The sequence below is a fragment of the Ips typographus genome, linkage group LG12, assembly GCF_016097725.1.
Source record: "Ips typographus isolate SLU linkage group LG12, UJ_Ityp_2.0, whole genome shotgun sequence".
Taxonomy (NCBI): Eukaryota; Metazoa; Arthropoda; class Insecta; order Coleoptera; family Curculionidae; genus Ips; species Ips typographus.
The window spans coordinates 2,023,032-2,045,970 of record NC_138433.1 but is presented as its reverse complement, the minus strand read 5'-3'; the positions used below and the strand labels follow the sequence as shown (position 1 = coordinate 2,045,970).

Sequence of the window (22,939 nt, the reverse complement as noted above, 5' to 3'; positions counted from 1 at the left end):
TGTATAAGCCACGTGACTAACTGATCTGATCGGTTCCATGGCTGCTCGTTTGTGTTTACATAAAGGTAATGTCAAAGTTTGTTTTGTTGTTATTATATTAATTTAATTGAATTAACAAAGGTGAAATATGGAAAATCAGTTACCCACAGAATTTGATTTGGTTGTAATTGGTACAGGTATGGATTTCTGTTTTTTTTGTCTACACACATTTACTAGTTTGTCTGTAATTTAACACAGGCTTGGTGGAATCTGTAGTGTCAGCTGCAGCCAGTCGAATAGGAAAAACTGTCCTGCATATTGATCGGTAAAACAAACACTTAAATTTACCTTAAACCCTAGAAAAACTGAGTTTTGTGCATAGAAACGATTACTATGGAGCACAGTGGGCTTCGTTCAACCTGAAAACACTCCACAATTTTACAACAACCATTTCAAGCAATCAGGAAAGTTCTGAGGGCTGCCTGCCCTTAGGAAATGACATTTTTAGTATTAGAAACTTTACCAGTCACTTCCATGTACCAGAAACAAGTTTAATCAACAATTTGGATGATTTAAAAGTTTCAACTGACTTGGGGGTAAGAGAAGAAGAAAAAGAACTGACCCAACAGGAATTATTATCCAATTCAAGGAAGTTTAACATTGATTTGGTGCCCAAGGTAAGTGTAATTTCTTACCAACTGATAGCAGAGTTTGGCCACCACAAATTTCAGCTACACTTTGCTAGAGGGGAGTTTGTGCAACTGCTCATAACCTCAAACATAGCAAGGTACGCCGAGTACCGTAGCGTTAGCAGGGTACTGACGTGCCTAAAGGGGCAACTGGAGGTGGTACCGTGTTCCAGATCGGACGTTTTTGCCACCAATCGGATTTCGGTGATCGAAAAGCGCATGCTTATGAAACTGTTAACGTCACTGAATGACAGCGAAGATGTTTCAATTGGTACACCCGGTATAACGTTTAAAAAGTTTCTGGAGGACAAAAAACTGCCGGAAAATTTAGTTCACTTTATTTTGTACGCCATGTCGGGCAGTACCGAGGACACGCCAGTGTCCCAAGGAATTTACGGTACTAAAAGGTTTTTAAATAGTTTGGGCAGGTTTGGGAAGACGCCATTTTTGTTTTCCATGTACGGTAGCGGGGAGACTACTCAAGCTTTTTGCAGGTAGTTGTCACAGTTGTCAAGTTACCTCACTATTTTACTCTTACAGGTTGAGTGCAGTTTTTGGTGGGGTATTCGCCTTAAACCAGGACCGTATTCAAGGTTTTACCCTGGAAAATAACTTGGTTAAGGAATTAGTTAACTCTGAGCAAAAAATCAAAGCTGAACATTTTGTAATCAATGCTGAATCAGCCCCTAAACAGTTTGTGGCAAATTGCCGGGTTAGGGAGTATTTAGCCAGGGCGGTACTGGTTACAAACCAGTCTGTAATGCCTGATGAACTGGAACATTTGACTTTATTGACTTACCCCCCCGAAGGGGGGAAAAATATCGTTACAATCCTGGAAATGGGTTCTCTGACAGGGACCTGCCCTAAAGGATACTGTAATTGTTTAAAGTGGTTTTTAGCACTTTTTTTGTGTGTGTAGTTTTAGTGCATTTAACTGCCAAACAACTGAAAAATCCTCAAGAAGATTTCAAACACATAATTAATAAGTTGTTTAGTGATGAAGGGGACAAACCGAAAATACTCTGGTCATGCTATTTTTCTTTACCTGTGATTAACTTGGAGTGTAATGAAAGCCCTAAAAATGTATTTATATGCCAGGGTCCTGACCTGGATCTGGATTATGATGCTGCAATAGCTAAAGTAGGTTTTTTTTATGTAAATTTAGGTTTTAAACTGGATTTTTGCAGGCAAAAAACATTTTTCAACCATTTACCCTGACTTGGAGTTTCTGCCCCGAGCCCCTGATCCTGAGGAAATTATTATAGGAGATGAATTATAAAATAAATAACTTATTTGCACTGTTAAAGTGTTTTATTTTAACCCCACGCTTGGGTGGTGCAGTAGTGCAACACTAGTTTACCATCAGTGCTGTAACAGTCATACAAATTCCTGACAGTTTGGTCTGGAGAGGGGGCGAACGTTTGATTCACATACACAAACTGTAACAAAACCGCTTGAGCACCACTGGAGTGTCCGAAGAGGAAAACTTACCAGTTTTTCACTGGGTTCAAGTTTAATATACTTTTTCACAAACTCAATGATCCAGCCTATGGGTTTGTCGCTGTCCACGTTCCATTTTTTGTTTTTCATAATTGGGGCGTTACCTGTTGGTTTCAGTAGGATATCAACTAGGAAAAAGTGGGAGTTACTTTGAGTTTGTGGAGATTGGGGTACCCTTTACCCTTTTGCCTGTCCAGGGCTTTTTTTGCTTCAGTTTCTTCATCTGGCTTACTTGGGGGTGACTCTGCTTCGCTCATTACTAGGTTTAAGCCCCAGATAGAAGGGATTTTTACTTAAATAGGGGCTGAAAGCCCAAATGTATTGATTTTGTTTATTATTTATTTACATTTGAAAATGTCAAACTGTCAACTGGGGTATGTCATTTCAGTGTCTAATTAGACAGTTATCGGATTATATCTATCCTTTTTCAATACGTTGGGACAGTTCAGATTAAACCCCACAAAATAATTAAACTCATGTAAATTGGAAATTAATAATAAATTGAAGGAGTTACGCAGAAAAAAAGTAAATTTACTAGTTAATCAAACGTAAACCTGGCACTAGGCCAACCAATCGTGGGAGGAACCAAAACAATCTCCCCCCTTTGGCCGCCCATGCAGCAGTCTTCACTTGGAATCAGTTCCGTTTGGTAATGCACGCAGATTTTTAATCAACAACTAGACAAGCACGCGCTCTATCGGCAAAATGGAAAAGGCGCCCTCAGTGTCGTGTTTGCCAGCGCCCAACGCGAAAATGTCGTCCAAAGCCAAAAAAGTTTTAGAAGAAGCCAGAGAAATCAAAAATCCCGAATTGGATTTGTGCGACAGGGGCGTCGCCGTGTTCGACGAGTTGCCCGGCCTTCGTAAGTACAGCTTTTACCTAATTTGGTAGCTTGTTCAAAACGGGAAACTGAGTAATGTTTACACTGCGGTTAGGCAACCAGTCGTGCATGCAGGTGTATTGTGTGTAGGTTAGTTTTGATGATTTTTTATTGCAGTTAACATGACTTATGTGACCAGGCTGACACTGAGCCACAATCGAATTAAAGGTGAAACTTTTAACTTACAAATGACAATTAAATAACAACACAGTTATTCTAGTGGTGCCCCCTGGTTTGGCTAATTTAACCAATCTGGAAATCCTTAATTTGGCCATAATCACATTGAAGAGTTGCCCTTGTCTCTGTCTTCCTTGCCAAAACTCCGGATACTCAATTTGTCCATTAACCATTTGTACAGCCTCCCGAGGGGTTTTGGGGCTTTCCCAGTGCTGGAAATTTTGGATCTCACTTACAACAATTTAAAGGAAGATTCTCTTCCTGGCAACTTTTTCATGATGGGTAATTAGTACCAAAACAATCAAAAAGGAAGAAGGACTAAAAAGTATTTTTCCAGAAACACTCAGAGCCTTATACTTGGGTGACAACGACTTTGAAAAGCTTCCTCCAGAAATTAAAAACCTGAAAAACCTGGAAATTGTAGGTACACTTTAAAACTGACTTTTTTCAGTGACATTTGACAGAAAGTTTCAGTTGGGACTGAGAGAAAACGATTTGATTGAACTACCAAAAGAACTGGGGGAACTGACCAGACTCAGGGAACTTCACGTTCAAGGTAAGGGCTAACGCCAAAAAGTTTGCTTTGGCTTAATGCCAGTTGCAGGCAACCGCCTGACTATCATCCCGCCAGAACTGGGCAACTTGGATATGTCATCCAATAAAGCTGCATTTAGATTTGAAGGCAACGAATGGGTTCTTCCCATAGCGGACCAATTGCAATTGGGCATTAGTCATTTGCAGGATTACTTAAAAAGCGAAACTTATCGAATGTAAGACAGTTTGACAGAGTCAGTCACAAAATGTCAGGAATTTTGTTTTTTTTTTAGCTCGTACAACCGTTACTTGACCAACAAACCGGCAATACCGCCCCCTTGCGTGGATAAAGCGAAGAAGATTTCCAGAATTCGCTAATTTCACTTTAAAACTGTTTAACCTCTAAAAGTGCCTTTTTGTGTGTTTTTTTTTTAAGTAACAATTTTTTAACAATATAATTTAACATAAAATGCGATTTTTGTAATAGTAAATATAAAAGAATAATTTAATTACTTGGTGTATTTCTGGTTGCATACCATCAAACAAGTTTACTTATCAGATTTAACGCCACCAACCGGCAACGTTGTAAAGTGAGTGACAGTGACAGCTGACCTCTGACAGCAGCAAACCATTTTGAAATAACAATCAAAATAAAAAGTAATTTTTACTGTTTTTAGTGCCAATTACCCCCAAAAAATGAGCGAGTTTATCACAATCCAGGGTATAATACAATTATAAAACATGTGACATAACCGCAATGTGGTGGTGTTCCAGTGGGACAGTGTGGCAATCAAATTGGGGCGGCGCTCTGGCCGAAAATCCTCCAGGAATACAACGTTGCGACTACCGGGGGCCCTGTCAAGCTTCAACACTCTTTAGCCCCATTTTTTCACGTTCCACCGGGTAAAAATCAAGCAGAAATCACCAGTTTGCAGGAGATGATGGATGGGAAGGTTCGGGCCAGGGCAATTTGCATTGATATGGAGGAGAGTGTGGTAGCGAGGTACCGAACTGGGGTTTTTAAGGGTTTGTTTGATGACAAGCACTTGATTACCAACTATCCTGGGTGTGGTAATAATTGGGCTGAAGGTGGTTTTCACTTGAAATGGTGTAAATTGATTTAAATTGAGGTTTTTCAAAGGTTTTTGCGAACAAGGCCCGCTTTATCAGAACAAAATCCTGTACAGTCTAAGGCATTCGGTGGAAAGGTGTGACAGTTTGCATGGATTTTTGCTGATGTTCTCCACAGGGGGCGGCACTGGCTCCGGAGTGGGTACTTATGTGTTAAGCCTATTGGCTGACTACTATCCGAAAATTGAACGGTATTCTATGGTTTTTCTAGGGTTTTCTCCCATTAACACAGTGTTTGTGTAGGTTTGTGAGTTGTGTGTATTCAAATGGAACTGAGGATGTGATAACCAGCCCTTATAACAATGTCCTGGCTACTAGACAGTTACTGGAACACGCTACTTGCGTTTTTCCAGCGGAAAATCGTAGTCTTCTGGACATTTCCTTGAGGAAAGACAGGCATTCCTTAACCAACCAAAAACTTGTAAATTACTCAGTTACAGACAGTTTGAATGGTAGTGTGGTGGATATGTTGATGCATTTAACTAGGTTTGTGAAAATGACATTTAAAGAGGGAATAAAGTGTTTTTTGAACACCCTGTATATGTTTAATCCTGTTGGGGCTTAAGGGAGTTGAAAGAGCAGTTCAAAACAAACATTTTAAGCTTTTTGTAGTTGCTAGAACCCCAAAAATAGCAGAAATACGGAATTTTCAAAATTCTGATGCAAGTTGCAAACAGTCAGAGTTAGGGAAATTTTGTAAGATACCAAAAACGTTCAGAATGCTTTCCTTATTCTGCCTAGCTTTGGGAGGGGATTAAATAAAGTGAATTTTCAGTGGCTCCAGATTTGCGGGAAGTTTGAATTTTGACATGAACGAAATTAACACAAACATGGTGCCCTATCCTAAATTGAACTTTTTGGCAGGTGGATTCAATCATTTGGCAAAGTTAAATAACGACAAAGTCACCGTCAGGTATGTTTGTACAGGGTGGTCACGATTAGGGGCTAAAATAAGTTAAACTTCTTCAGACTTAAGGAGGAACAGTTTGTGGCCTCCTGTCATAGATCCAATCAATTGATTCAACTCGATCCTTTAGGTGACAGAACCGCAACTTGTCAACTGTCAAATTTTAAACTGTCGCACATTTTAGGGTCTAAATCGATGCTGTTAGCCTCAACTTTGATAGGACGCGGTGACTACACGATAAACGATTTGCGCGGTTACATCGAGAAAATTCAACGCAAAGCAAAGTTTGCTGTGTGGTCGAGAAAATCGGTGAAAATGGGGCTTTGCCACGTGGCGCCCCCCGAACAAAAAGCGGCACTATTCGCCTTATTCAACACCACAGCAATGGCCGGTTTGTTCCAGTATTTAGACAAACAGTTTATGACTTTATTTCGAAGACAGGTTAGAGTGAAAATTTGGTTAATTAATGATTAATAATGAGCTTTTTAAAGGCGCATGTGCACCATTACACTGCGGTAAGGCAGTTTGACTGGGAATATTTCCAGGAAGCCAAACAGGCACTGGAGGATATTGTGGAGAAATACGAGGAAGTAGCCACTCCAAGAATAATTCCCTCCAGATTACTACCCAGTGTTACTTGATTCTTATGTAAAAATAAATCACGTGACTGTCTCTTTGTTAACTACCGCACTGTCATAACACCACCGGCCATTTTGAAGTTTCGAGTGAGCACACACTTTTAAAATGAGTGTGTGTAAATAAATTACTCACTTTTTGGACAGTTTTCAACGTAAATTCTCACAGCAAAGACACTCAAAGCAAATTTGAATAAGACTTACTTACCGAAACCATCCTTCACCTTTGAAACTATCTCTGCATCAAAGTTTTTCTGTAGTGGACAGTGGAAATTATCAATATTCGTTCGCAAACCACTACTGAACAGTTTCTACACTAATTTACGGTAAAAACACTAATTTTGACTTGAAAATTCCGGAAAAACCGCGACAATCCCAAAACCCGGCATTCTGATTCAAATCACTGCTTGCTTGATTGTTTGGTACGGCTGTCAAAAGTCAATGTGCTGTCTCTGTCCGTTCAGTCTGAGAGTGAGAGAGAGACAAACTGATGTGCAATGCACGGGTTCCGAATCCATTATGATTCAAAAATCACGTGACCACCATGCAATTTTCAAATTACGGTGTCACGTGATTTATGCTGATGCTGCATGCAAAACTCCTATTTTGTATCACTGCAAAAAAAAAACAAAGTAAAATGACAATTGTGACGTAATAAAAAGTCAAACTGTCAAAACATCAGAAAAATGGCATCGGGAAGACCGAAAGTGGCAGAGTCCCCCTTGGAGCTCCTAAACACGCCCCAATTAGAGCCGGGGGTGCTGAACCAGTTCTTGTACCCCGCCTCCGGCGGTGCTGTCGGATTTATCGGGGCGATCGTGGGCAATTGGGGCTCCAACCGGCCAGTGTGGAGCGGTAAAACCAACCATGTTACATAACCCCTTTTTTAGGTTATTTATTTTTTTTGCCCTAAAGGGGTTCAAAAGCATATACTGTTAACGGTTGCCGGAGTGGCGCTAGGATTCTACTTGGAAAATCGTAGAAACAAAAAATTAGCTGAACGTGACGCAGTATACCGCCACTACGTTCAATTGCACCCAGAGGATTTTCCACCTTACGGTAAGTTCTTCCAGTAATTAAGTTTGTCTGTTAACGGTGAGGTTTTAGAGCGGAAGCAGTATAAAGATATCCTGGAAAACTGGTATCCTGTTCGATAATTGTTTGTAAAGAAAAATATTGCTAAAAATAAAGTGGTAGTTTAAGTAGTCAAGTTGGGGGTTGTATCATTAAGCACTAATTTTTTGCTCTACACCAGTGAAAAGAGCAGTTCAAGATGTTTTTTTTGAGTGGTTAAACCACCCTGAACTCCCAAAAATAACCAAGATACAGGGTGTTCAAGTTTTGAACTAATTAAAAAGTGAATCAAAGTAGTTTTTGGAAAATATCTCGAAAAGTCTAGATTTAGCAGTCAAAAGCCTTCCAAAAGCTTTTAGACCAGTCTAGAAGTTGTCAAAAAATGTCAAGGCAGTCTGAAAGCTTCCATAAGTTTTCAAATGCTTTGAACTCTCCAAAAACCTTCCAAAGGCTCCTAAAGTAGTCAAAAAATGTTTAAAAATACTCACTTTCTGCTGCATTGTTCACAGTATCTATATCTTTCTAGTAAAGTCTATGTTTCTAGCGGTTACCAGTTACTTTCATTGTACTTTGGATCGGGTTAGTAAAAGAGTCCACTGAGCCAAAGTTTGACTGTTAAATTTAAATTGTTTTCTTAAAACTCCTAGTAAATTGATTTTCAAAATTGGGTCCCAATGGAAAATGTCCTGTTGGGCCAAAGGGTCTCGATACACAAATTCCTGAAAAAGAGTGATTTGCATGAAAAACAACCACCAATTTTAGTTTGGTGGCAAAATGGAGGTCGGATTCGTGTTCCCCAGACCGGAATTAGTTAAAAACGTCATTTTGTTTTGGACAAAATTCAATATGGCCGCGGTTAGTATAGTAGGCCCAAAAATTCCTAATTTTGGTGCACTTTTCCAATAAAACCCTCCACAACTCGCTTATTTGAAACCTTCTGGCAAAACACACTGTACAACAAGAGAAAGCTTATAAATAGGGCTATCACGTGACGTTGAGCGGGCATGGGTAAGTTGCACCGTTTGGCCTCTAGAGGACGTCAAAGTTGACTCATTATTTTCCCACTTTTTTGTAAATATCTCGTAAACGGTTCAAGTTAGCAGTCTGAAAATTTTACTATAAATGCACCCCGGTAAAACACACCTTTTACCTAATAAGCACTTTTTCTGTACGACGCACCGTTTGTCAGTAAAAAAATAAAAATAGAAAATTTCAAAAATCTTACAGGGAGTCCTTAGGAATTTTTTGAGAAAAATTTTTGGTTTTTGAAATTTAGTTTAACCGGGCCTTTGAATTGAAGGTCAAAAACTGACGTGGGGTGCCAAAGGGACGTTCCGGCCCCGATACGGAGGCCACGCCCAAAAAACTGTCAAGAAAACCCAAATTTCAAGGTCACAAAAATGGTGCCGTTTTCAGCAAATTTGACGCCAAATTCGAGTTTTTGAGATCAAAATTAGTCTGTAAAGGCAATTTGGTTAACACTTGCGACAAAATGGTGACGGTTTCTATGGAACTTAACCAAAACCCTAAAAATGTTGGTACACTAATCCAAAAAACTGTAAATAACTCGCTAATTTGAAACACCCCGTATATGGACACTACATAACAAAAAGCAGGTTATAAAATGGGTTATCACGTGACCCTGAGCGGGGGGACGCTAAGTTGCACCGTTTGGCCGCTAGAGGACTCTCAACTTTGTGCAAAATTTAGTTGCACTGTCCCATACAATCTCAAATAACTCGCTTATTTGACGCATTCTGATGAAACGCACCGTATAACAAAATAAAGCTACTGAATGTGGCTATCACGTTTGGCCGCTAGAGGGCGTGAAATTATTTTTGTAAATATCTCGTGAACGGTTCAAGAAGTTAGAGGTGTGAAATTTTTACCACAAATGCACTATTTCTGTTTGGTTTTAATAACACTATAAAACCCAAGTTATTCTAATAGTAATAATGATTTATTCAGTGTAATTAAGTCCTAAAAGGTATACAGGATTTTTCAATAATTTATTTTTGTACAACTTTTATTGTGATGAGGACAACTCCGATTATTGGAAAAATGAAACTTTCCTGCTTGTTACTCTTTTTAAAAATTCCCTTTACAAAAATACTTGTCATCTAACAACTAGAGAATAAATAGATTAGTCACCCTTTTGTGTTTTTTTTTCTTCATCACAGACTACGAAACGTTTTAAAACTTGACAGAAATGGCACTACTAGTGATTTGAAGGTTTGATTAACAAAAAATCAACAAATTTTTCTACAGGAAGAGTCAATGATCGATTTGTACTTAAGTCACTACCAAACAGTACAATTTTCCTAAAACACCCTGTGTATTTGTTATATTATAGAGGTTGGATCAGTGATTTTCCCTGTAGAGCGAAAGAAACTGGAAAAAACCAGTCATTTTGATTATTATATGGCCATTGCACTTGGTCACTAGGAATGGGGGGTGATGTGCTCCTAAATGTCAACTAACCCCTCCTCCCATCACTAGGGAGGGGGGGTGACAATAAATAAACTTACTCTCTAAATAGGGAGGATCTTGATCCTCAAGTACGGCATTTATACACAAAACAAAGGTGCAACAAATGTTTAAATCACAAAAAAAAATTAAGGAATGTCAGAGTGATTAATACTTACCGGCTAAACGGAGAAAGCATACGAGGAAACGTCAAACTATAATAATAATAATAATTAAATAATTAATTAATAATACTGCTCGCTGTTAAAAAAGTTCTTAACAAAAATTACACCAGGAGGCAAGCATAAAAACAATCACAACACTATTTCAAAGTGAGCTATTTGGTTGGTCGAAAAGCACCGAAACAGTGACCAATCAAATAGCACCGGCAGGTATGAAAATGTCAAAAAAGTTGTTGACAGTTGTGCAATAATTGACAGATGCAAAAAAACATCCCGACTACGTAGCAGTATCACAGCTGTCAAACCTTCAACCATAAAATTATAAAAAAAAACCGGTTTTGGCTGCACGTGACAGCTGTCAAACAACATCCAGTGTTACAGTTGTCAAATCCTGAAGGTCACGTGACCGGTTTTTTTTTAGTTTTTAAACTGATAAACTGAATCACGCATCTATTTGTAAGATTAAAATGTCATTTTTAACGTCAAAACTGAAGGTCACGTGATTCTTTTAAGTTAAAAATGGAATTCACTCACATGACAGTTTTAAAACGTGCAATTGGCCACGTGACGATTTTCAATTATTTTAAATGTCAAAATATTATTTGAATAGTCACGTGACTCCTTATTATGTGCAAATGGTCACGTGACGATTTTCAATAATCAAATATATTTTTAACGGTCACGTGACTCTTTTTTTAATGCCAAACCGGAATCCTGAAGGTCACGTGACTGTAACTAGCGATATATTGTATAAAGGGTCACGTGACCGTTTGTTTCAGTTTGAACCGAGATTTTTTTCAATTACACGACTCCTTTTAATGCGCAAATGGTCACGTGACGTTTTTCGAAAATCAAATTGAAGTTTTAGTCCACGTGACCCTTTTGTAACTTCAAAACGGATCCTGAAGATCACGTGACTCTTTTAAGATTCAAAATGGATTTGATAATGTCACGTGACAGTTTTAAATGTCATTTGAAGGATCACGTAATCGTTTTCCAGTTTAAACTGATATTTTTAAAACGACACGTGACCCTCTTTACGGTGCAATTGGTCACGTGACAATTTTCAATTATTTTAACGTCAAAACGAAATCCTAAAGGTCACGTGACTGTTTTAGATGTCAAAATATTATTTGAAGAGTCACGTGACTCCTTTTAATGTGCAAATGGTCACGTGACTATTTTAAATAATCAAATTTAAGTTTTAGTCCACGTGAGCCTTTTGTAACTTCAAAACAGATCCTGAAGATCACGTGACTCTTTTAAGATTAAAAATGGATTTGATAATGTCACATGACAGTTTTAAATGTCAAAATGTCATGTTTGAAGGATCACGTACCCGTTTTTCAGTTTAAACTGATATTTTTAAAACGACACGTGACCCTCTTTGCGGTTCAATTGGTCACGTGACGATTTTCAATTATTTTAACGTCAAAACGAAATCCTAAAGGAGAAAAATATTATTTAAAGAGTCACGTGACTGTGGTTAGCGAAATATTGTTTAAACGGTCACGTGACCGTTTTCGACGTCAAAAATATTATTAAAAGAGTCCCATGATGATTTTCAATAAACAAACATATTTTTAAAGGTCACGTGACCGTTTTTTTCCAGCTTGTACTGAGATTTTTTTTAAATTGCACGTCTTCTTTTAATGTGCAAACGGTCACGTGACGTTTTTAAATAATCCAATTTAAGTTTTAGTTTTTTAGTTTCGTTTTTAACTTTAAAACGAATCCTAAACGTCACGTGACTCTTTTACGATTAAAAATGGAATTTATAATGGTCACATGACAGTTTTAAATGTCAAGATGTTATTTAAACGATCACGTGACTCTTTTTACTGTTCCTACATTCGCACGACGACTTTCAATAATCATATTAATTTTTATCACGTGACCGAGGAAATGACAAAATATTATTTGAACGGTCACGTGACTATTTTCTATAATGAAATTTTAATTTTAACGTTTACGTTAATTAAAGAAACTCTCTAAATCACGTGACTCATTTTAAGGTACAAATAATCACGTAACACAATAATTAAACAAAACGCCCAAACACACACACAAAATCCCTTAGTTTTTGCCAAAAAAAGACAAAAAGGCAATTTGACAACGCCGCATCAAAACTGATTTTCCAACAGTCAAAAGAGCGAAATTGTTGCGTCTGGTTTAGCGCTGCCATCTCTCGCTGCTTACTTAAATTAATTTTTACTTCCTATACTTGTCATTTAGTCTCTGTCACAACTGACAGCTGCCACACAACACAGCAGCGTTACAACTGTCTTCAACATTCCATCTTTGTCTAGAGAGCATCGATTGGCTAATCAACGCAAACATTTTGAAATTTCCATACCTGTACAAGTTGATTACACGCAATACGACAACAACAATCAAATCATCTCCACCGTAATCTGATTGGCTAGTCAATAAATAAATCAGTTAGAGACTTATACCTGGTTTAAGCGAAAAGCTACTAGTAAGTTCTATTTGATTTCCTGATCGTAGAGAAAGACTGTTTTCATTAAGCGCTAATGCCCTCTATTACGATGCTTAAGTACTAAAAAATACCGTTCCACGTGGTAGTTAATCTCGTCTGGTACGTTTGGGTCGGACCGTGGACGAATCCGTCGAGTCGCTTCGCCCCTTTTTGGCCACTTGCACCTGGAAAATCTCTGATTAAGCTCGAAGAACAAATGTGACGTCACTCGGCACGACCCGGATAATCTCTGCTCGCTTCGAGGATGAAAACAATGTTGCCAAGTCGAAATATTAACAATTCATTCACTTTACGTTATTATACAGGGTGTCATACAGATTTTTCATTTTTTTCTTTTTAATAATAATTGTTAGATCACGTTGTTTTAAAGGATAATTTAGCTAATTTTTTTGCAACTCTAGAGCATAGTTTGACAGTTTGATGTTAGTGACAGTTGTCACGTGATTATAGATCACTATTTAGCTAAACGGTCACGTGACAATTGTCAAAATAACTGTCTTAAACCTCAAAAACACGTTTTATATGAAGTACTGCAAGAAAACGTTTCTAAACTCTGATTTTTGCAACTTTTGAGCACAGTTTGATAGTTTTGACGTTAGTGAGTTGTCACGTGACTGTAGAACACTATTTAGCTAGACGGTCACGTGACAATTGTCCAAATAACTGTCATAAATCTCAAAAACGCGTCTTGTATCAAATACTGCAAGAAAACGTTTGTAAACGCTGATTTTTGTAACTTTTGAACACAGTTTGACAATTTTGACGTTAGTGACATTTGTCACGTGACTGTAAAACACTGTTCAGCTAGACGGTCACGTGACAATTGTCAAAATAACTGTCATAAATCTCAAAAGTACGTTTTATATCAAATACTGCAAGACAATTTGTCTAAACCTTGATTTTTGCCACTTTCGAGTACAGTTTGGCAGTTTTGACGTTAGTGACAATTGGCACGTGATTTTAGAACACTATTCAGCTAGACAGTCACGTGACAATTGCCAAAATAGCTGTCACAAATCTCAAAAACACGTCTTATATCAAATACTGCAACAAAACTTTTCTGAACCCATATTTTTGCAGTTTTTGAGCATAGCTTGACAGTTTTGACAGTTGTCACGTGATTTTAGAATACTATTTAACTAGACAGTCACGTGACAATTGCCAGAATAGCTCTCACAAATCTCAGAAATACGTTTTATATCAAATACTGCAAGACAATTTGTCCAAACCAACATTTTTGCCACTTTCCAGTACAGTTTAACAGTTTTGATAGTTTTGACATTAGTGACAGTTGTCACGTGATTTTAGAACACTATTCAGCTAGACAGTCACGTGACAAATGCCGAAATAAATGTCACAAATTTCAAAAATACGTTTTCTATCAAATACTGCAAGAAAACTTGTCTAAACCTTAATTTTTGCCACTTTCGAGTATAATTTGACAGTTTTGACGTTAATGACAATTGGCACGTGATTTTAGAACACTATTTAACTAGACAGTCACGTGACAATTGCTAAAATAGCTGTCACAAATCTCAGAAATACGTTTTATATCAAATACAGCAAGAAAACTTGTCTAAACTCACATTTTTGCAGCTTTTGAGCACAGCTTGACAGTTTTGACATTAGTGACAGTTGTCACGTGATTTTAGAACACTATTCAGCTAGATAGTCACGTGACAATTGCCAAAATAACTGTCACAAATTTCAAAAATACGTTTTCTATCAAATACAGCAAGAAAACTTGTCTAAACCCACATTTTTGCCACTTTCGAGTACAGTTTGACAGTTTTGACGTTAGTGGCATTTGTCACGTGATTGTAGAACACTGTTCAGCTAGACGGTCACGTGACAATTGTCAAAATAACTGACATAAATCTCAAAAACACGTTTCATATCAAATACTGCAAGAAAACGTTTCTAAACCCTGATTTTTGCAATTTTTGAACACAATTTGACAATTTTGACGTTAGTGGCATTTGTCACGTGATTGTAAAACACTGTTCAGCTAGACGGTCACGCGACAATTGTCAAAATAACTGTCATAAATTTCAGAAAGTCGTTTTACTTTGGATTCTGCAAGAAACCTTTTCTAAACTGTGATTTTTGCAACTTTAGAGCATAGTTTGACAGTTTGATGTTAGTGACAGTTGTCACGTAATTATATATCACTATTTAGCTAGACGGTCACGTGACAATTGTCAAAATAACTGTCTTCAACCTCAAAAACACGTTTTATATGAAGTACTGCAAGAAAACGTTTCTAAACTCTGATTTTTGCAATTTTTGAACACAGTTTGACAATTTTGACGTTAGTGACAGTTGAAAAACACGTTTTATATCAAATACTGCAAGACAACGTTTCTAAACCCTGATTTTTCAGACTTTAGAGCATAGTTTGACAGTTTTGACGTTAGTGAGATATCACGTGATTGTAGAACACTATTTAGTTGGATGGTCACGTGACAATTGTCAAAAATCTCAAAAAAATCGTCTTGTTTCGAAAACTGTGCTAAAATGTAATTCTTGCAAATTCTAGTCAAATTTTTGAGGAGACTTTGTAGACCTGGCAACATTGGATGAAAACGAACGAGTTTCAAATTTGTCACTTGCCTGCGATTGCGCGGTTAAATGCAACGAAATGGCGTGCGTGTTCAGTTTCTCGGCCAATAGCAGATCTTTCAGCTGTTTCATTTTTTCGCTGTGCAGCACCACCGTCGGTCTTTTCTTCACCTCCTCCTCGTCGGTGCGAAGGAAATCGGGCGATTTCGACGGTCCCGGTTTACCATTCTCCTTCTCCTCCTCCTCTTTGCGCGACGGAGTCGTTGGCATCGTGTACTCGCCACCTGGAAACGCGTTCACTTCACTATTTGGTAGCAAATTTGGGCACATTCAAGAGCAAAATTAAAAGAAATAAAGCTACACAAGACGCTTTCAGTTTAGCTGTGTGTGTGAGAGAGAGAAAGCGACGAATATCCCCAGATTCTCTGAAATCCATATACAAATCAATAAACTAGACAAAGATAAAGTGTAACTTTACGTCAATGTGTCAAAACTGGATGTGACGTCATTCAAACAGTTCAGGTCACGTGAACTGCTTTATCAGTCTGCTTGGACAACTCGTGACCAACCGTTTTAGTCCACTGACACAAAGTTTATCTCTATCTTTGTCTAGATCATTGATTTTTGCGATAGTGTCGTTGTTGTAATTGTTGAATAAGAGATTTTGACAGCTATGACAGCTTAACCTTCTTAAACAACCGATTTTCGTTTGGTTTGTAAACAAAGTGGTGGTGTTTTGCGAGCAGGACGGTATATACAGTACGATGCAAAAATAAAAAGGCAAAAACAAGCTGAAATTAACAAGACGCAATTTACCAGCCAAAGGTTCCTCCTTGACTGGCGTTTCCGTCTTTGCGTCCACCGGTTCCATACCTGTAAAACATAGTAACTGACACAAAACCGGTCAAAAATGCAGCTAAACCACTCTAGATGCACAAATACAACTACTTCAACTGTTAACGATCAAAAATCACGTGGTTCAGACAATTTAATTACCAAAATCGGCCAACGGGTCGCTTTCAATCGGCTCAACCTTAATATTTACCGAGGTTTGTTGACTTGACTGTCCTGAAATTCAATTTAACATTCCCATAACCATGACAACGGTCTGTTTACACTAGCACAGGTCTCATTTTAGCTCGAGTTTGCTGTACTGGGTGTTCCACTAACAGAGAGAGAACCAAATACTTGGGTTGGTGCACTGAAATGTGGTAGTACAATTTTGACGCCCTCTAACGGACAAATTGTGCCACTAACCAATCAATTTTAATACGTCAATGGAAAGCTTAGTTCATTGGCTATTCATTGAGGTTAAGTGAGATGCTGCACTAAAAATTGGTAGTGCAACTTTGACGCCCTCTAACAGACAAATCGTGTTACTAACCAATCAACTTTAATACGTCAATGGAAAGCTTAGTTCATTGGCTATCCAGTGAGGTATAAAAGTCTACACAAAGTGTTGTTAGTAAGCGCGTTATTTGAGGTTAAGTGAAATGGTGCACTAAAAATTGGTAGTGCAACTTTGACGCCCTCTAACGGACAAATCGTGCCACTAACCAATCAATTTTAATACGTCAATGGAAAGCTTATTTCATTGGCTATCCAATGAGGTATAAAAGTCTGGACAAAGTGTTGCTAGTAAGCGAGTTATTTGAGGTTAAGTGAGATAGTGCACTAAAAATTGATAGTGCAACTTTGAAGCCCTCTAACGGGCAAATCGTGCCACTAACCAATCAATTTTTATACGTCAATGGAAAGCTTAGTTCATTGGCTATCCAGTGAGGTATAAAAGCTTATACAAAGTGTCGTTAGTAAGCGAGTTATTTGAGGTTAAGTGAGACGGTGCCCTGAAAATTGCTAGAGCAACTTTGACGCCCTCTAACGGACAAATCGTGCCACTAACCAATCAATTTTAATACGTCAATGAAAAGCTTAGTTCATTGGCTTCCAGTGAGGTGTAAAAGTCTACACAAAGTGTTATTAGTAAGCGAGTTATTTGGGGTTAAGTGAGATGGTGCACTAAAAATTGGTAGTTCAACTTTGACGCCCTCTGACGGACAAATTGTGCCACTAATCAATCAACTTTTATACGTCAATGGAAAGCTTAGTTCATTGGCTATCCATTGAGGTATAAAAGTCTGGACAAAGTGTTGCTAGTAAGCGAGTTATTTGAGGTTAAGTGAGACGGTGCCCTGAAAATTGCTAGAGCAACTTTGACGCCCTCTAACGGACAAATCGTGCCACTAACCAATCAATTTTAATACGTCAATGAAAAGCTTAGTTCATTGGCTATCCAGTGAGGTGTAAAAGTCTACACAAAGTGTCGTTAGTAAGCGAGTTATTTGAGGTTAAGTGAGACGGTGCCCTGAAAATTGCTAGAGCAACTTTGACGCCCTCTAACGGACAAATCGTGCCACTAACCAATCAACTTTAATACGTCAATGGAAAGCTTAGTTCATTGGCTATCCATTGAGGTATAAAAGTCTGGACAAAGTGTTGTTAGTAAGCGAGTTATTTGGGGTTAAGTGAGATGAGGCACTAAAAATTGGTAGTGCAACTTTGACGCCCTCTCACGGACAAACCGTGCCACTAACCAATCAACTTTTATACGTCAATGGAAAGCTTATTTCATTGGCTATCCAATGAGGTATAAAAGTCTGGACAAAGCGTTGCTAGTAAGCGAGTTATTTGAGGTTAAGTGAAATGGTGCACTAAAAATTGGTAGTGCAACTTTGAAGCCCTCTAACGGACAAATCGTGCCACTAACCAATCAATTTTAATACGTCAATGGAAAGCTTATTTCGTTGGCTATCCATTGAGATATAAAAGTCTGGACAAAGTGTTGTTAGTAAGCGAGTTATTTGAGGTTAAGTGAGTTGGTAGACTGAAAATTGGTAGTGCAACTTTGACGCCCTCTAACGGACAAACCGTGTTATTAATCAACCAACTTTAAGACGTCAATAGAAAGCTTAGTTCATTGGCTATCCAGTGAGGTATAAAAGTTTACACAAAGTGTTGTTAGTAAGCGAGTTATTTGAGGTTAAGTGAGATGAGACACTAAAAATTGGTAGTACAACTTTGACGCCCTCTACCGGACAAACCGTGCAACTAACCAATCAACTTTTATACGTCAATGGAAAGCTCATTTCATTGGCTATCCAATGAGGTATAAAAGTCTGGACAAAGCGTTGCTAGTAAGCGAGTTATTTGAGGTTAAGTGAAATGGTGCACTAAAAATTGGTAGTGCAACTTTGAAGCCCTCTAACGGACAAATCGTGCCACTAACCAATCAATTTTAATACGTCAATGGAAAGCTTATTTCGTTGGCTATCCATTGAGGTATAAAAGTCTGGACAAAGTGTTGCTAGTAAGCGAGTTATTTGAGGTTAAGTGATACGGTGCCCTGAAAATTGCTAGAGCAACTTTGAAGCCCTCTAACGGACAAATCGTGCCACTAACCAATCAACATTAATACGTCAATGGAAAGCTTATTTCATTGGCTATCCATTGAGATATAAAAGTCTGGACAAAGTGTTGCTAGTAAGCGAGTTATTTGAGGTTAAAACACAAAAGCGGTTGAATGTGTGTGAACGGGAAACACCCTGTAGCGGCCACGTTTGTTGGGAAAAAATTTTGAAAAAATTCTGGAATAAAGCCGTGACTACCCTGTATACCGCGTCAAAAAAATCAACGCGGTCAGTTGTCAAATAAATTTTTGACAGGGTTGTCAAACTGCTGTCTTCTAAGCTTTTTCAGTCTCAAATAACTTAATACAAAGTTTGATGCACCCTGTCACTTTTGGTCTTGTAGCTCCTTAAGGAAGCCCTACAGGGCAAAAACACCTTAATGCAATCCTGTAGAGGATGAAATTTCCTACAACTTTCCTTATTTACACTTTTTTGTAGCACCTCAAATAACGGGAGAAAGTTAGTGGAACACCCGGGTAGACTAATAACTTACCGACAAAAGGAGATCCATCGCCCTGCAACAGAAACTCGGGATTCAGCAATTTTTCACTGCAAGCCGCCGTTAGAGCCTCAATGGTGGGATGAAAGTTTGACGTGGACGACTGCTCCGCAGCGCCCCCTTTAACGGCCCCATCCTTTTCGTAGTTGTTGTTGTTGTTGATGTTGTTCGAAAACAACGAGCCGTTCTTCTTCAGTTTCTCCTCGAAGGTGTCGCAAACGATATTGACTTGCGCCCTCACGTCCGCGTCAAATTTCGATATGGTGTTGACCAGCGGCTTGGCCCATCCTATGTGCAGAACGGGGGTGGCGCTGCCCTCCTCCCACTGACAGATGCCGTCGTAGAATCTCAGTAAATTCGCGAAACATTCGGGTTTTTTCAAAATGGTGTGCGCCTCAAAACCCGAACTTTCCGACTTCATTATGCTCGGTATGTGCTCGTTGGCGATTTCCAGGAATTCCTTATAAATTTCCTCGTCGTCTCGGGAATAATTGTACCTGGAAAATCCGTTTACAAATTTGTAGTAAAAACAGTTTGAGCAGACTCACAATCGAATGACGTCACTAGCGTTAGCCCAACTCTCAAACGCCTCCTTGTACTTTTTATTTCTGAAGTAGAATCCGCCCTGATACGTGTAAGGGTAGACGTGCTGATTGTTGTAGTACCGTCGAGACGACTCGATTGCTTCATTGAACAAGTCGCTGCACGAAATTTCCGATCTTTTAGGCGAAATTTCTTCCAGATCCCCCAAATTTCCTACCGTAAACGAGAAAATCGGTAATTTATGTTACTGTACCGCTTGGGAACAGTGCTGCCAAACTGAACTAACGTGACGTTTAAAGACAGACCTATAGTCACCACCAGACAGCTGTCAAACAATGCAGTGAAACCGTAAAATGTCACTTTGGCAGAATTACGCCAAAAATTTCTATTTGTACCTTTGTGGAGTTAGACTTGGCAGTTGTGACGTTAAACGTCAGTTTAAGATGTTAAATCTGACAGTTATGACACTTGCAAGCATGGCTTATAGTCAGGTGACACTTGCTATGGCTATTAAAACTCATTCAGCAGGGTTTCTTAAATTCAGAACTGTCAAATTTGGCCCCATAGAGGTGTAAACACGTCTACAGTGCAATTTGTCAAAGAAACACATCTATTTGATATTTTCGACTTTCAGATCACTAGTGAGTGAGTTTTGACAGCTGTCACGTGACGCAAACAAAGTATTAAAGTGTTTCTTAGCATCCCAACTGTCAAATTTGGCTCCATGAAGCTTTACAAACAACTTTCAGTGTAATTCCTCAAATTAGCAACTATTTCTAGTTTTATACTTTCAAGTCACAGGTGAACAGGTTTTGACAGTTGTGACAGCTGTCACGTGTCGTAAACAAAGTATTAAAGTGTTCTATAACGTCAGAACTGTCAAATTTGGGTTTGTGAAGCTGTACACACAACTTACAGTGTAATTCTTCAAATTAGCAACTATTTTTTGGTTTTATAGTTTCAGGTCATTGGTTAACGAGTTTTGACAGTTGTGACAGCTGTCACGTGACGCAAGCAAAGTATTAAAGTATTTCGTAACATCCCCACTGTCAAGTTTGACTGCATGGAGCTCTAAACACTACTTTCAGTGTAATACCTCAAGTTAGCAACTATTTATAATTTTATAGTTTTAAATCAGTGGTGAGTGGGTTTTGACAGTTACAACTGCTGTCACGTGACGTAATAAAAGTATAAAAATTTTCCTTAACGTCCCAACTGTCAAATTTGCCTCCACAGAGTTGCAAACACAATTTACAGTGCAATTCCTCAAAGAAACACATCTATTTGATATTTTCTACTTTCAGATCACTGGTGAGAGAGTTTTGACAGTTATGACAGCTGTCACGTGACTGAAACAAAGCATTAAGTGTTCTTTAACGTCACAACTGTCAAATTTGGCTCCACGAAGCTTTAAAAAAAACTGTCAGTGTAATTCCTCAAATTAGCAACTATTTTTACTTTTATAGTTTCAGATCACTAGTTAACGAGTTTTGACAGTTATGACAGCTGTCACGTGTCGCAATCAAAGTATTGAAGTGTTTTATAACGTCAGAACTGTTAAATTTGGCTTTGTGGAGCTTAAAAAACAACTTTCAGTGTAAATCCTCAAATTAACAAACTATTGCTAGTTTTATACTTTTAAGTCACAGTTGAACAGGTTTTGACAGTTGTGACAGCTGTCACGTGACGCAATCATAGCATTCAAAAGTTTTTTAACATCACAACAGTCAAATTTGGCTCCAGGGAACTCTAAACACTACTTTCAGTGCAATTCCTCAAGTTAGCAACTATTACTAATTTTACAGTTTCAGGGTACTGGTGAGTGAGTTTTGACAGCTGTCACGTGACGTAATAAAAGTACAAAAAAGTTCCTCAACATCAAAACTGTCAAATTTCTCCAAGAAACAAGTCTGGTTGGTATTTTATAATTTTCAGTCAACTTTCCCCAACATTGACTAAGTTGAGTTTAAGGGCAGCTTAGATAAGTTTAGACTGTGTTATTTTGCACCTAATCTGTCACATTCAAACCTCAAAATCCACTTGGGAAACATCAAAACAGAGGTTACAAAAAAACAGGTGGCAAGTGCCATCTATTGGCCAAACCGCATAACCTTACACAGAATTCTTCTTCTGCATGATATAAATAAACAAAACACATGTTTTTTTTTTATTTAAATTAAAACAACAAGGCTTACCCAATGCCATAGGATATTTCTTTAAGTGTCCCTGGTCGTACAACAGCCACAACAACTCCTGTTGCAGTAAAGCCACCTCTGTGGCATCGATATTGGAGTTTAAAGAGGGATTTATTGCTGAAACCAGTGCCACCACTTCCATCTGTCTTGTACAGACCACTGGTTTGTTGTTTACGTACAGCCAAGACCTGGCTGAGACACCTTTTCCAATTTCCTGACCCCTTTTGTCTTCATTTCCCTTGCCGTGCCAGGTCACTTCTGCTGTTTCTGTGTTTGGAAATTTTTAATTTGTGGAGCTTTTTTAAGGGAAACCTCAGCTTACCTGACTGTTGCGGACCGAAAACGACCCAAGCATGATCCTCTGACAGGGCTAAATGTACATCATCGTAGCCCAACACCTGACAACCGGCCACCACAGCAAAAGCAACACCGAAACAGTCTAATTTACTGCCAGTGAGGTAACTGTACAAGCTTTGCAAGTGAGCCCTGTCTTTGTAGTAGCTTCGGGTCAAGCTGTTCCATATCACATCGGACACTCTCTTGACCAGGTCTCTGGTGGCGTACGCTTTGGCTTTATTGCACTCGACCGATCCGGTAACGATTAAATGAAACTTTTTATACAAACTTTCCACCGCGTCCAGCTCGAAACGGGGCAAAACGCTCGTTTCCGGCGAGTCAGAGATGTGGCCAACGTTTGACCGGTTGGTCAGTTGATTCTCGATAAGACCGGCGACGATTGACAGTAGGGTTAAGTCGGGCTCGTTGGGGCCCTCCAACTGGCTGCGAAACAATTTCACTACGGCGTTTATGTCTTTTATAGGAAATAACGCTTTATCAACGTCCCGGAAAACCGCCATGTCGCCGCGCAATTTGCATCATTTTTGTTCCACTGTCTGCTGTCATTTTTCTTGACGTGTAACACCAAATGTCACTTTGTTTGTCTTTTGTCAACTCCATGCTGCAAAAAGAGAAAACAACTTAAATGGCGGACAGTCTGTCATTAGTGTCAAAGTTTGCTG

The 22,939-nt window shown here is 38.7% G+C and overlaps 6 protein-coding genes across 11 annotated transcripts; 4 read left to right on the top strand and 2 right to left on the bottom strand.

Annotated features, from left to right (window-relative positions):
• Positions 1–21: 21 nt before the first annotated feature.
• On the top strand, positions 22–1,967 carry Rep (Rab escort protein). Of its 2 annotated transcripts, none has more exons than XM_081991213.1 (7): positions 22–176; positions 238–304; positions 362–656; positions 711–1,162; positions 1,209–1,543; positions 1,588–1,808; positions 1,856–1,967. In XM_081991213.1, exons 1-7 carry the CDS (start codon positions 128–130, stop codon positions 1,931–1,933), a joined length of 1,497 nt encoding a protein of 498 aa, XP_081847339.1. In that variant the 5' UTR covers positions 22–127; the 3' UTR covers positions 1,934–1,967. The 2 variants fall into 2 exon arrangements, with proteins under 2 accessions (XP_081847339.1, XP_081847340.1); XM_081991214.1 differs by having other exon boundaries at positions 1,588–1,812.
• Positions 1,958–2,536, bottom strand: Atg12 (Autophagy-related 12). Its single transcript, XM_081991227.1, has 3 exons — positions 2,350–2,536; positions 2,160–2,296; positions 1,958–2,107 (listed from the first exon to the last, which is right to left on the bottom strand). The coding sequence occupies exons 1-3, from the start codon at positions 2,423–2,425 to the stop codon at positions 1,985–1,987; spliced, it is 336 nt and encodes a 111-aa protein (XP_081847353.1). The 5' UTR covers positions 2,426–2,536; the 3' UTR covers positions 1,958–1,984.
• Positions 2,537–2,803: 267 nt separating this feature from the next.
• LOC145736796 (ras suppressor protein 1-like) lies at positions 2,804–4,271 on the top strand. The gene is given in 8 exon segments (XM_081991218.1): positions 2,804–3,030; positions 3,166–3,216; positions 3,269–3,316; positions 3,319–3,507; positions 3,563–3,645; positions 3,700–3,781; positions 3,830–3,995; positions 4,053–4,271. Coding segments are annotated over 8 exon segments (861 nt in total). The 5' UTR covers positions 2,804–2,873; the 3' UTR covers positions 4,138–4,271.
• A 95-nt stretch (positions 4,272–4,366) lies between these two features.
• LOC145736794 (tubulin epsilon chain-like) lies at positions 4,367–6,469 on the top strand. Its single transcript, XM_081991215.1, has 8 exons — positions 4,367–4,480; positions 4,534–4,848; positions 4,901–5,081; positions 5,134–5,376; positions 5,666–5,803; positions 5,860–5,927; positions 5,982–6,238; positions 6,289–6,469. Exons 1-8 carry the CDS (start codon positions 4,456–4,458, stop codon positions 6,436–6,438), a joined length of 1,377 nt encoding a protein of 458 aa, XP_081847341.1. The 5' UTR covers positions 4,367–4,455; the 3' UTR covers positions 6,439–6,469.
• Positions 6,470–7,093: 624 nt separating this feature from the next.
• Positions 7,094–7,642, top strand: ND-B14.5B (NADH dehydrogenase (ubiquinone) B14.5 B subunit). Its single transcript, XM_081991226.1, has 3 exons — positions 7,094–7,287; positions 7,348–7,491; positions 7,540–7,642. The coding sequence occupies exons 1-3, from the start codon at positions 7,119–7,121 to the stop codon at positions 7,587–7,589; spliced, it is 363 nt and encodes a 120-aa protein (XP_081847352.1). The 5' UTR covers positions 7,094–7,118; the 3' UTR covers positions 7,590–7,642.
• A 1,802-nt stretch (positions 7,643–9,444) lies between these two features.
• Positions 9,445–22,929, bottom strand: Mnn1 (menin 1). 5 transcript variants are annotated; one of them, XR_014180110.1, is made up of 9 exons: positions 22,243–22,793; positions 21,921–22,187; positions 19,731–19,938; positions 19,177–19,679; positions 16,213–16,284; positions 16,033–16,089; positions 15,268–15,500; positions 10,654–12,818; positions 9,445–10,509 (listed from the first exon to the last, which is right to left on the bottom strand). XR_014180110.1 is itself a non-coding variant. In XM_081991209.1 (9 exons), exons 1-8 carry the CDS (start codon positions 22,775–22,777, stop codon positions 12,741–12,743), a joined length of 1,953 nt encoding a protein of 650 aa, XP_081847335.1. In that variant the 5' UTR covers positions 22,778–22,793; the 3' UTR covers positions 9,445–10,187; positions 12,726–12,740. The 5 variants fall into 5 exon arrangements, 4 of the variants coding, with proteins under 4 accessions (XP_081847335.1, XP_081847334.1, XP_081847336.1 ...); XM_081991209.1 differs by having other exon boundaries at positions 9,445–10,187; positions 12,726–12,818; XM_081991208.1 differs by having other exon boundaries at positions 9,445–12,818.
• Positions 22,930–22,939: the final 10 nt, after the last annotated feature.

What these genes read in the sequence shown, in the direction of transcription:
- Rep (XM_081991214.1), top strand. Translation starts at nt 128, where the DNA reads ATGGAAAATCAGTTACCCACAGAATTTGATTTGGTTGTAATTGGTACA. An exon ending in ACATTGATTTGGTGCCCAAG is followed by an intron (nt 657 to 710) that starts GTAAGTGTAATT and finishes CACAAATTTCAG; the next exon opens with CTACACTTTGCTAGAGGGGA. An exon ending in TGCTGCAATAGCTAAAGTAG is followed by an intron (nt 1,813 to 1,855) that starts GTTTTTTTTATG and finishes GGATTTTTGCAG; the next exon opens with GCAAAAAACATTTTTCAACC.
- Atg12 (XM_081991227.1), bottom strand. Translation starts at nt 2,425, where the DNA reads ATGAGCGAAGCAGAGTCACCCCCAAGTAAGCCAGATGAAGAAACTGAA. An exon ending in AGCCCTGGACAGGCAAAAGG is followed by an intron (nt 2,297 to 2,349) that starts GTAAAGGGTACC and finishes ACTTTTTCCTAG; the next exon opens with TTGATATCCTACTGAAACCA. An exon ending in TTGAACCCAGTGAAAAACTG is followed by an intron (nt 2,108 to 2,159) that starts GTAAGTTTTCCT and finishes GTTTTGTTACAG; the next exon opens with TTTGTGTATGTGAATCAAAC.
- LOC145736794 (XM_081991215.1), top strand. Translation starts at nt 4,456, where the DNA reads ATGAGCGAGTTTATCACAATCCAGG. An exon ending in TGGTAATAATTGGGCTGAAG is followed by an intron (nt 4,849 to 4,900) that starts GTGGTTTTCACT and finishes GGTTTTTCAAAG; the next exon opens with GTTTTTGCGAACAAGGCCCG. An exon ending in ATGTTGATGCATTTAACTAG is followed by an intron (nt 5,377 to 5,665) that starts GTTTGTGAAAAT and finishes GTGAATTTTCAG; the next exon opens with TGGCTCCAGATTTGCGGGAA.
- ND-B14.5B (XM_081991226.1), top strand. Translation starts at nt 7,119, where the DNA reads ATGGCATCGGGAAGACCGAAAGTGGCAGAGTCCCCCTTGGAGCTCCTA. An exon ending in CAACCGGCCAGTGTGGAGCG is followed by an intron (nt 7,288 to 7,347) that starts GTAAAACCAACC and finishes TTTGCCCTAAAG; the next exon opens with GGGTTCAAAAGCATATACTG. An exon ending in AGAGGATTTTCCACCTTACG is followed by an intron (nt 7,492 to 7,539) that starts GTAAGTTCTTCC and finishes GTGAGGTTTTAG; the next exon opens with AGCGGAAGCAGTATAAAGAT.
- Mnn1 (XM_081991208.1), bottom strand. Translation starts at nt 22,777, where the DNA reads ATGGCGGTTTTCCGGGACGTTGATAAAGCGTTATTTCCTATAAAAGAC. An exon ending in CGATGGATCTCCTTTTGTCG is followed by an intron (nt 16,285 to 19,176) that starts GTAAGTTATTAG and finishes ATTGAATTTCAG; the next exon opens with GACAGTCAAGTCAACAAACC. An exon ending in CAAGGAGGAACCTTTGGCTG is followed by an intron (nt 15,501 to 16,032) that starts GTAAATTGCGTC and finishes ACGCGTTTCCAG; the next exon opens with GTGGCGAGTACACGATGCCA.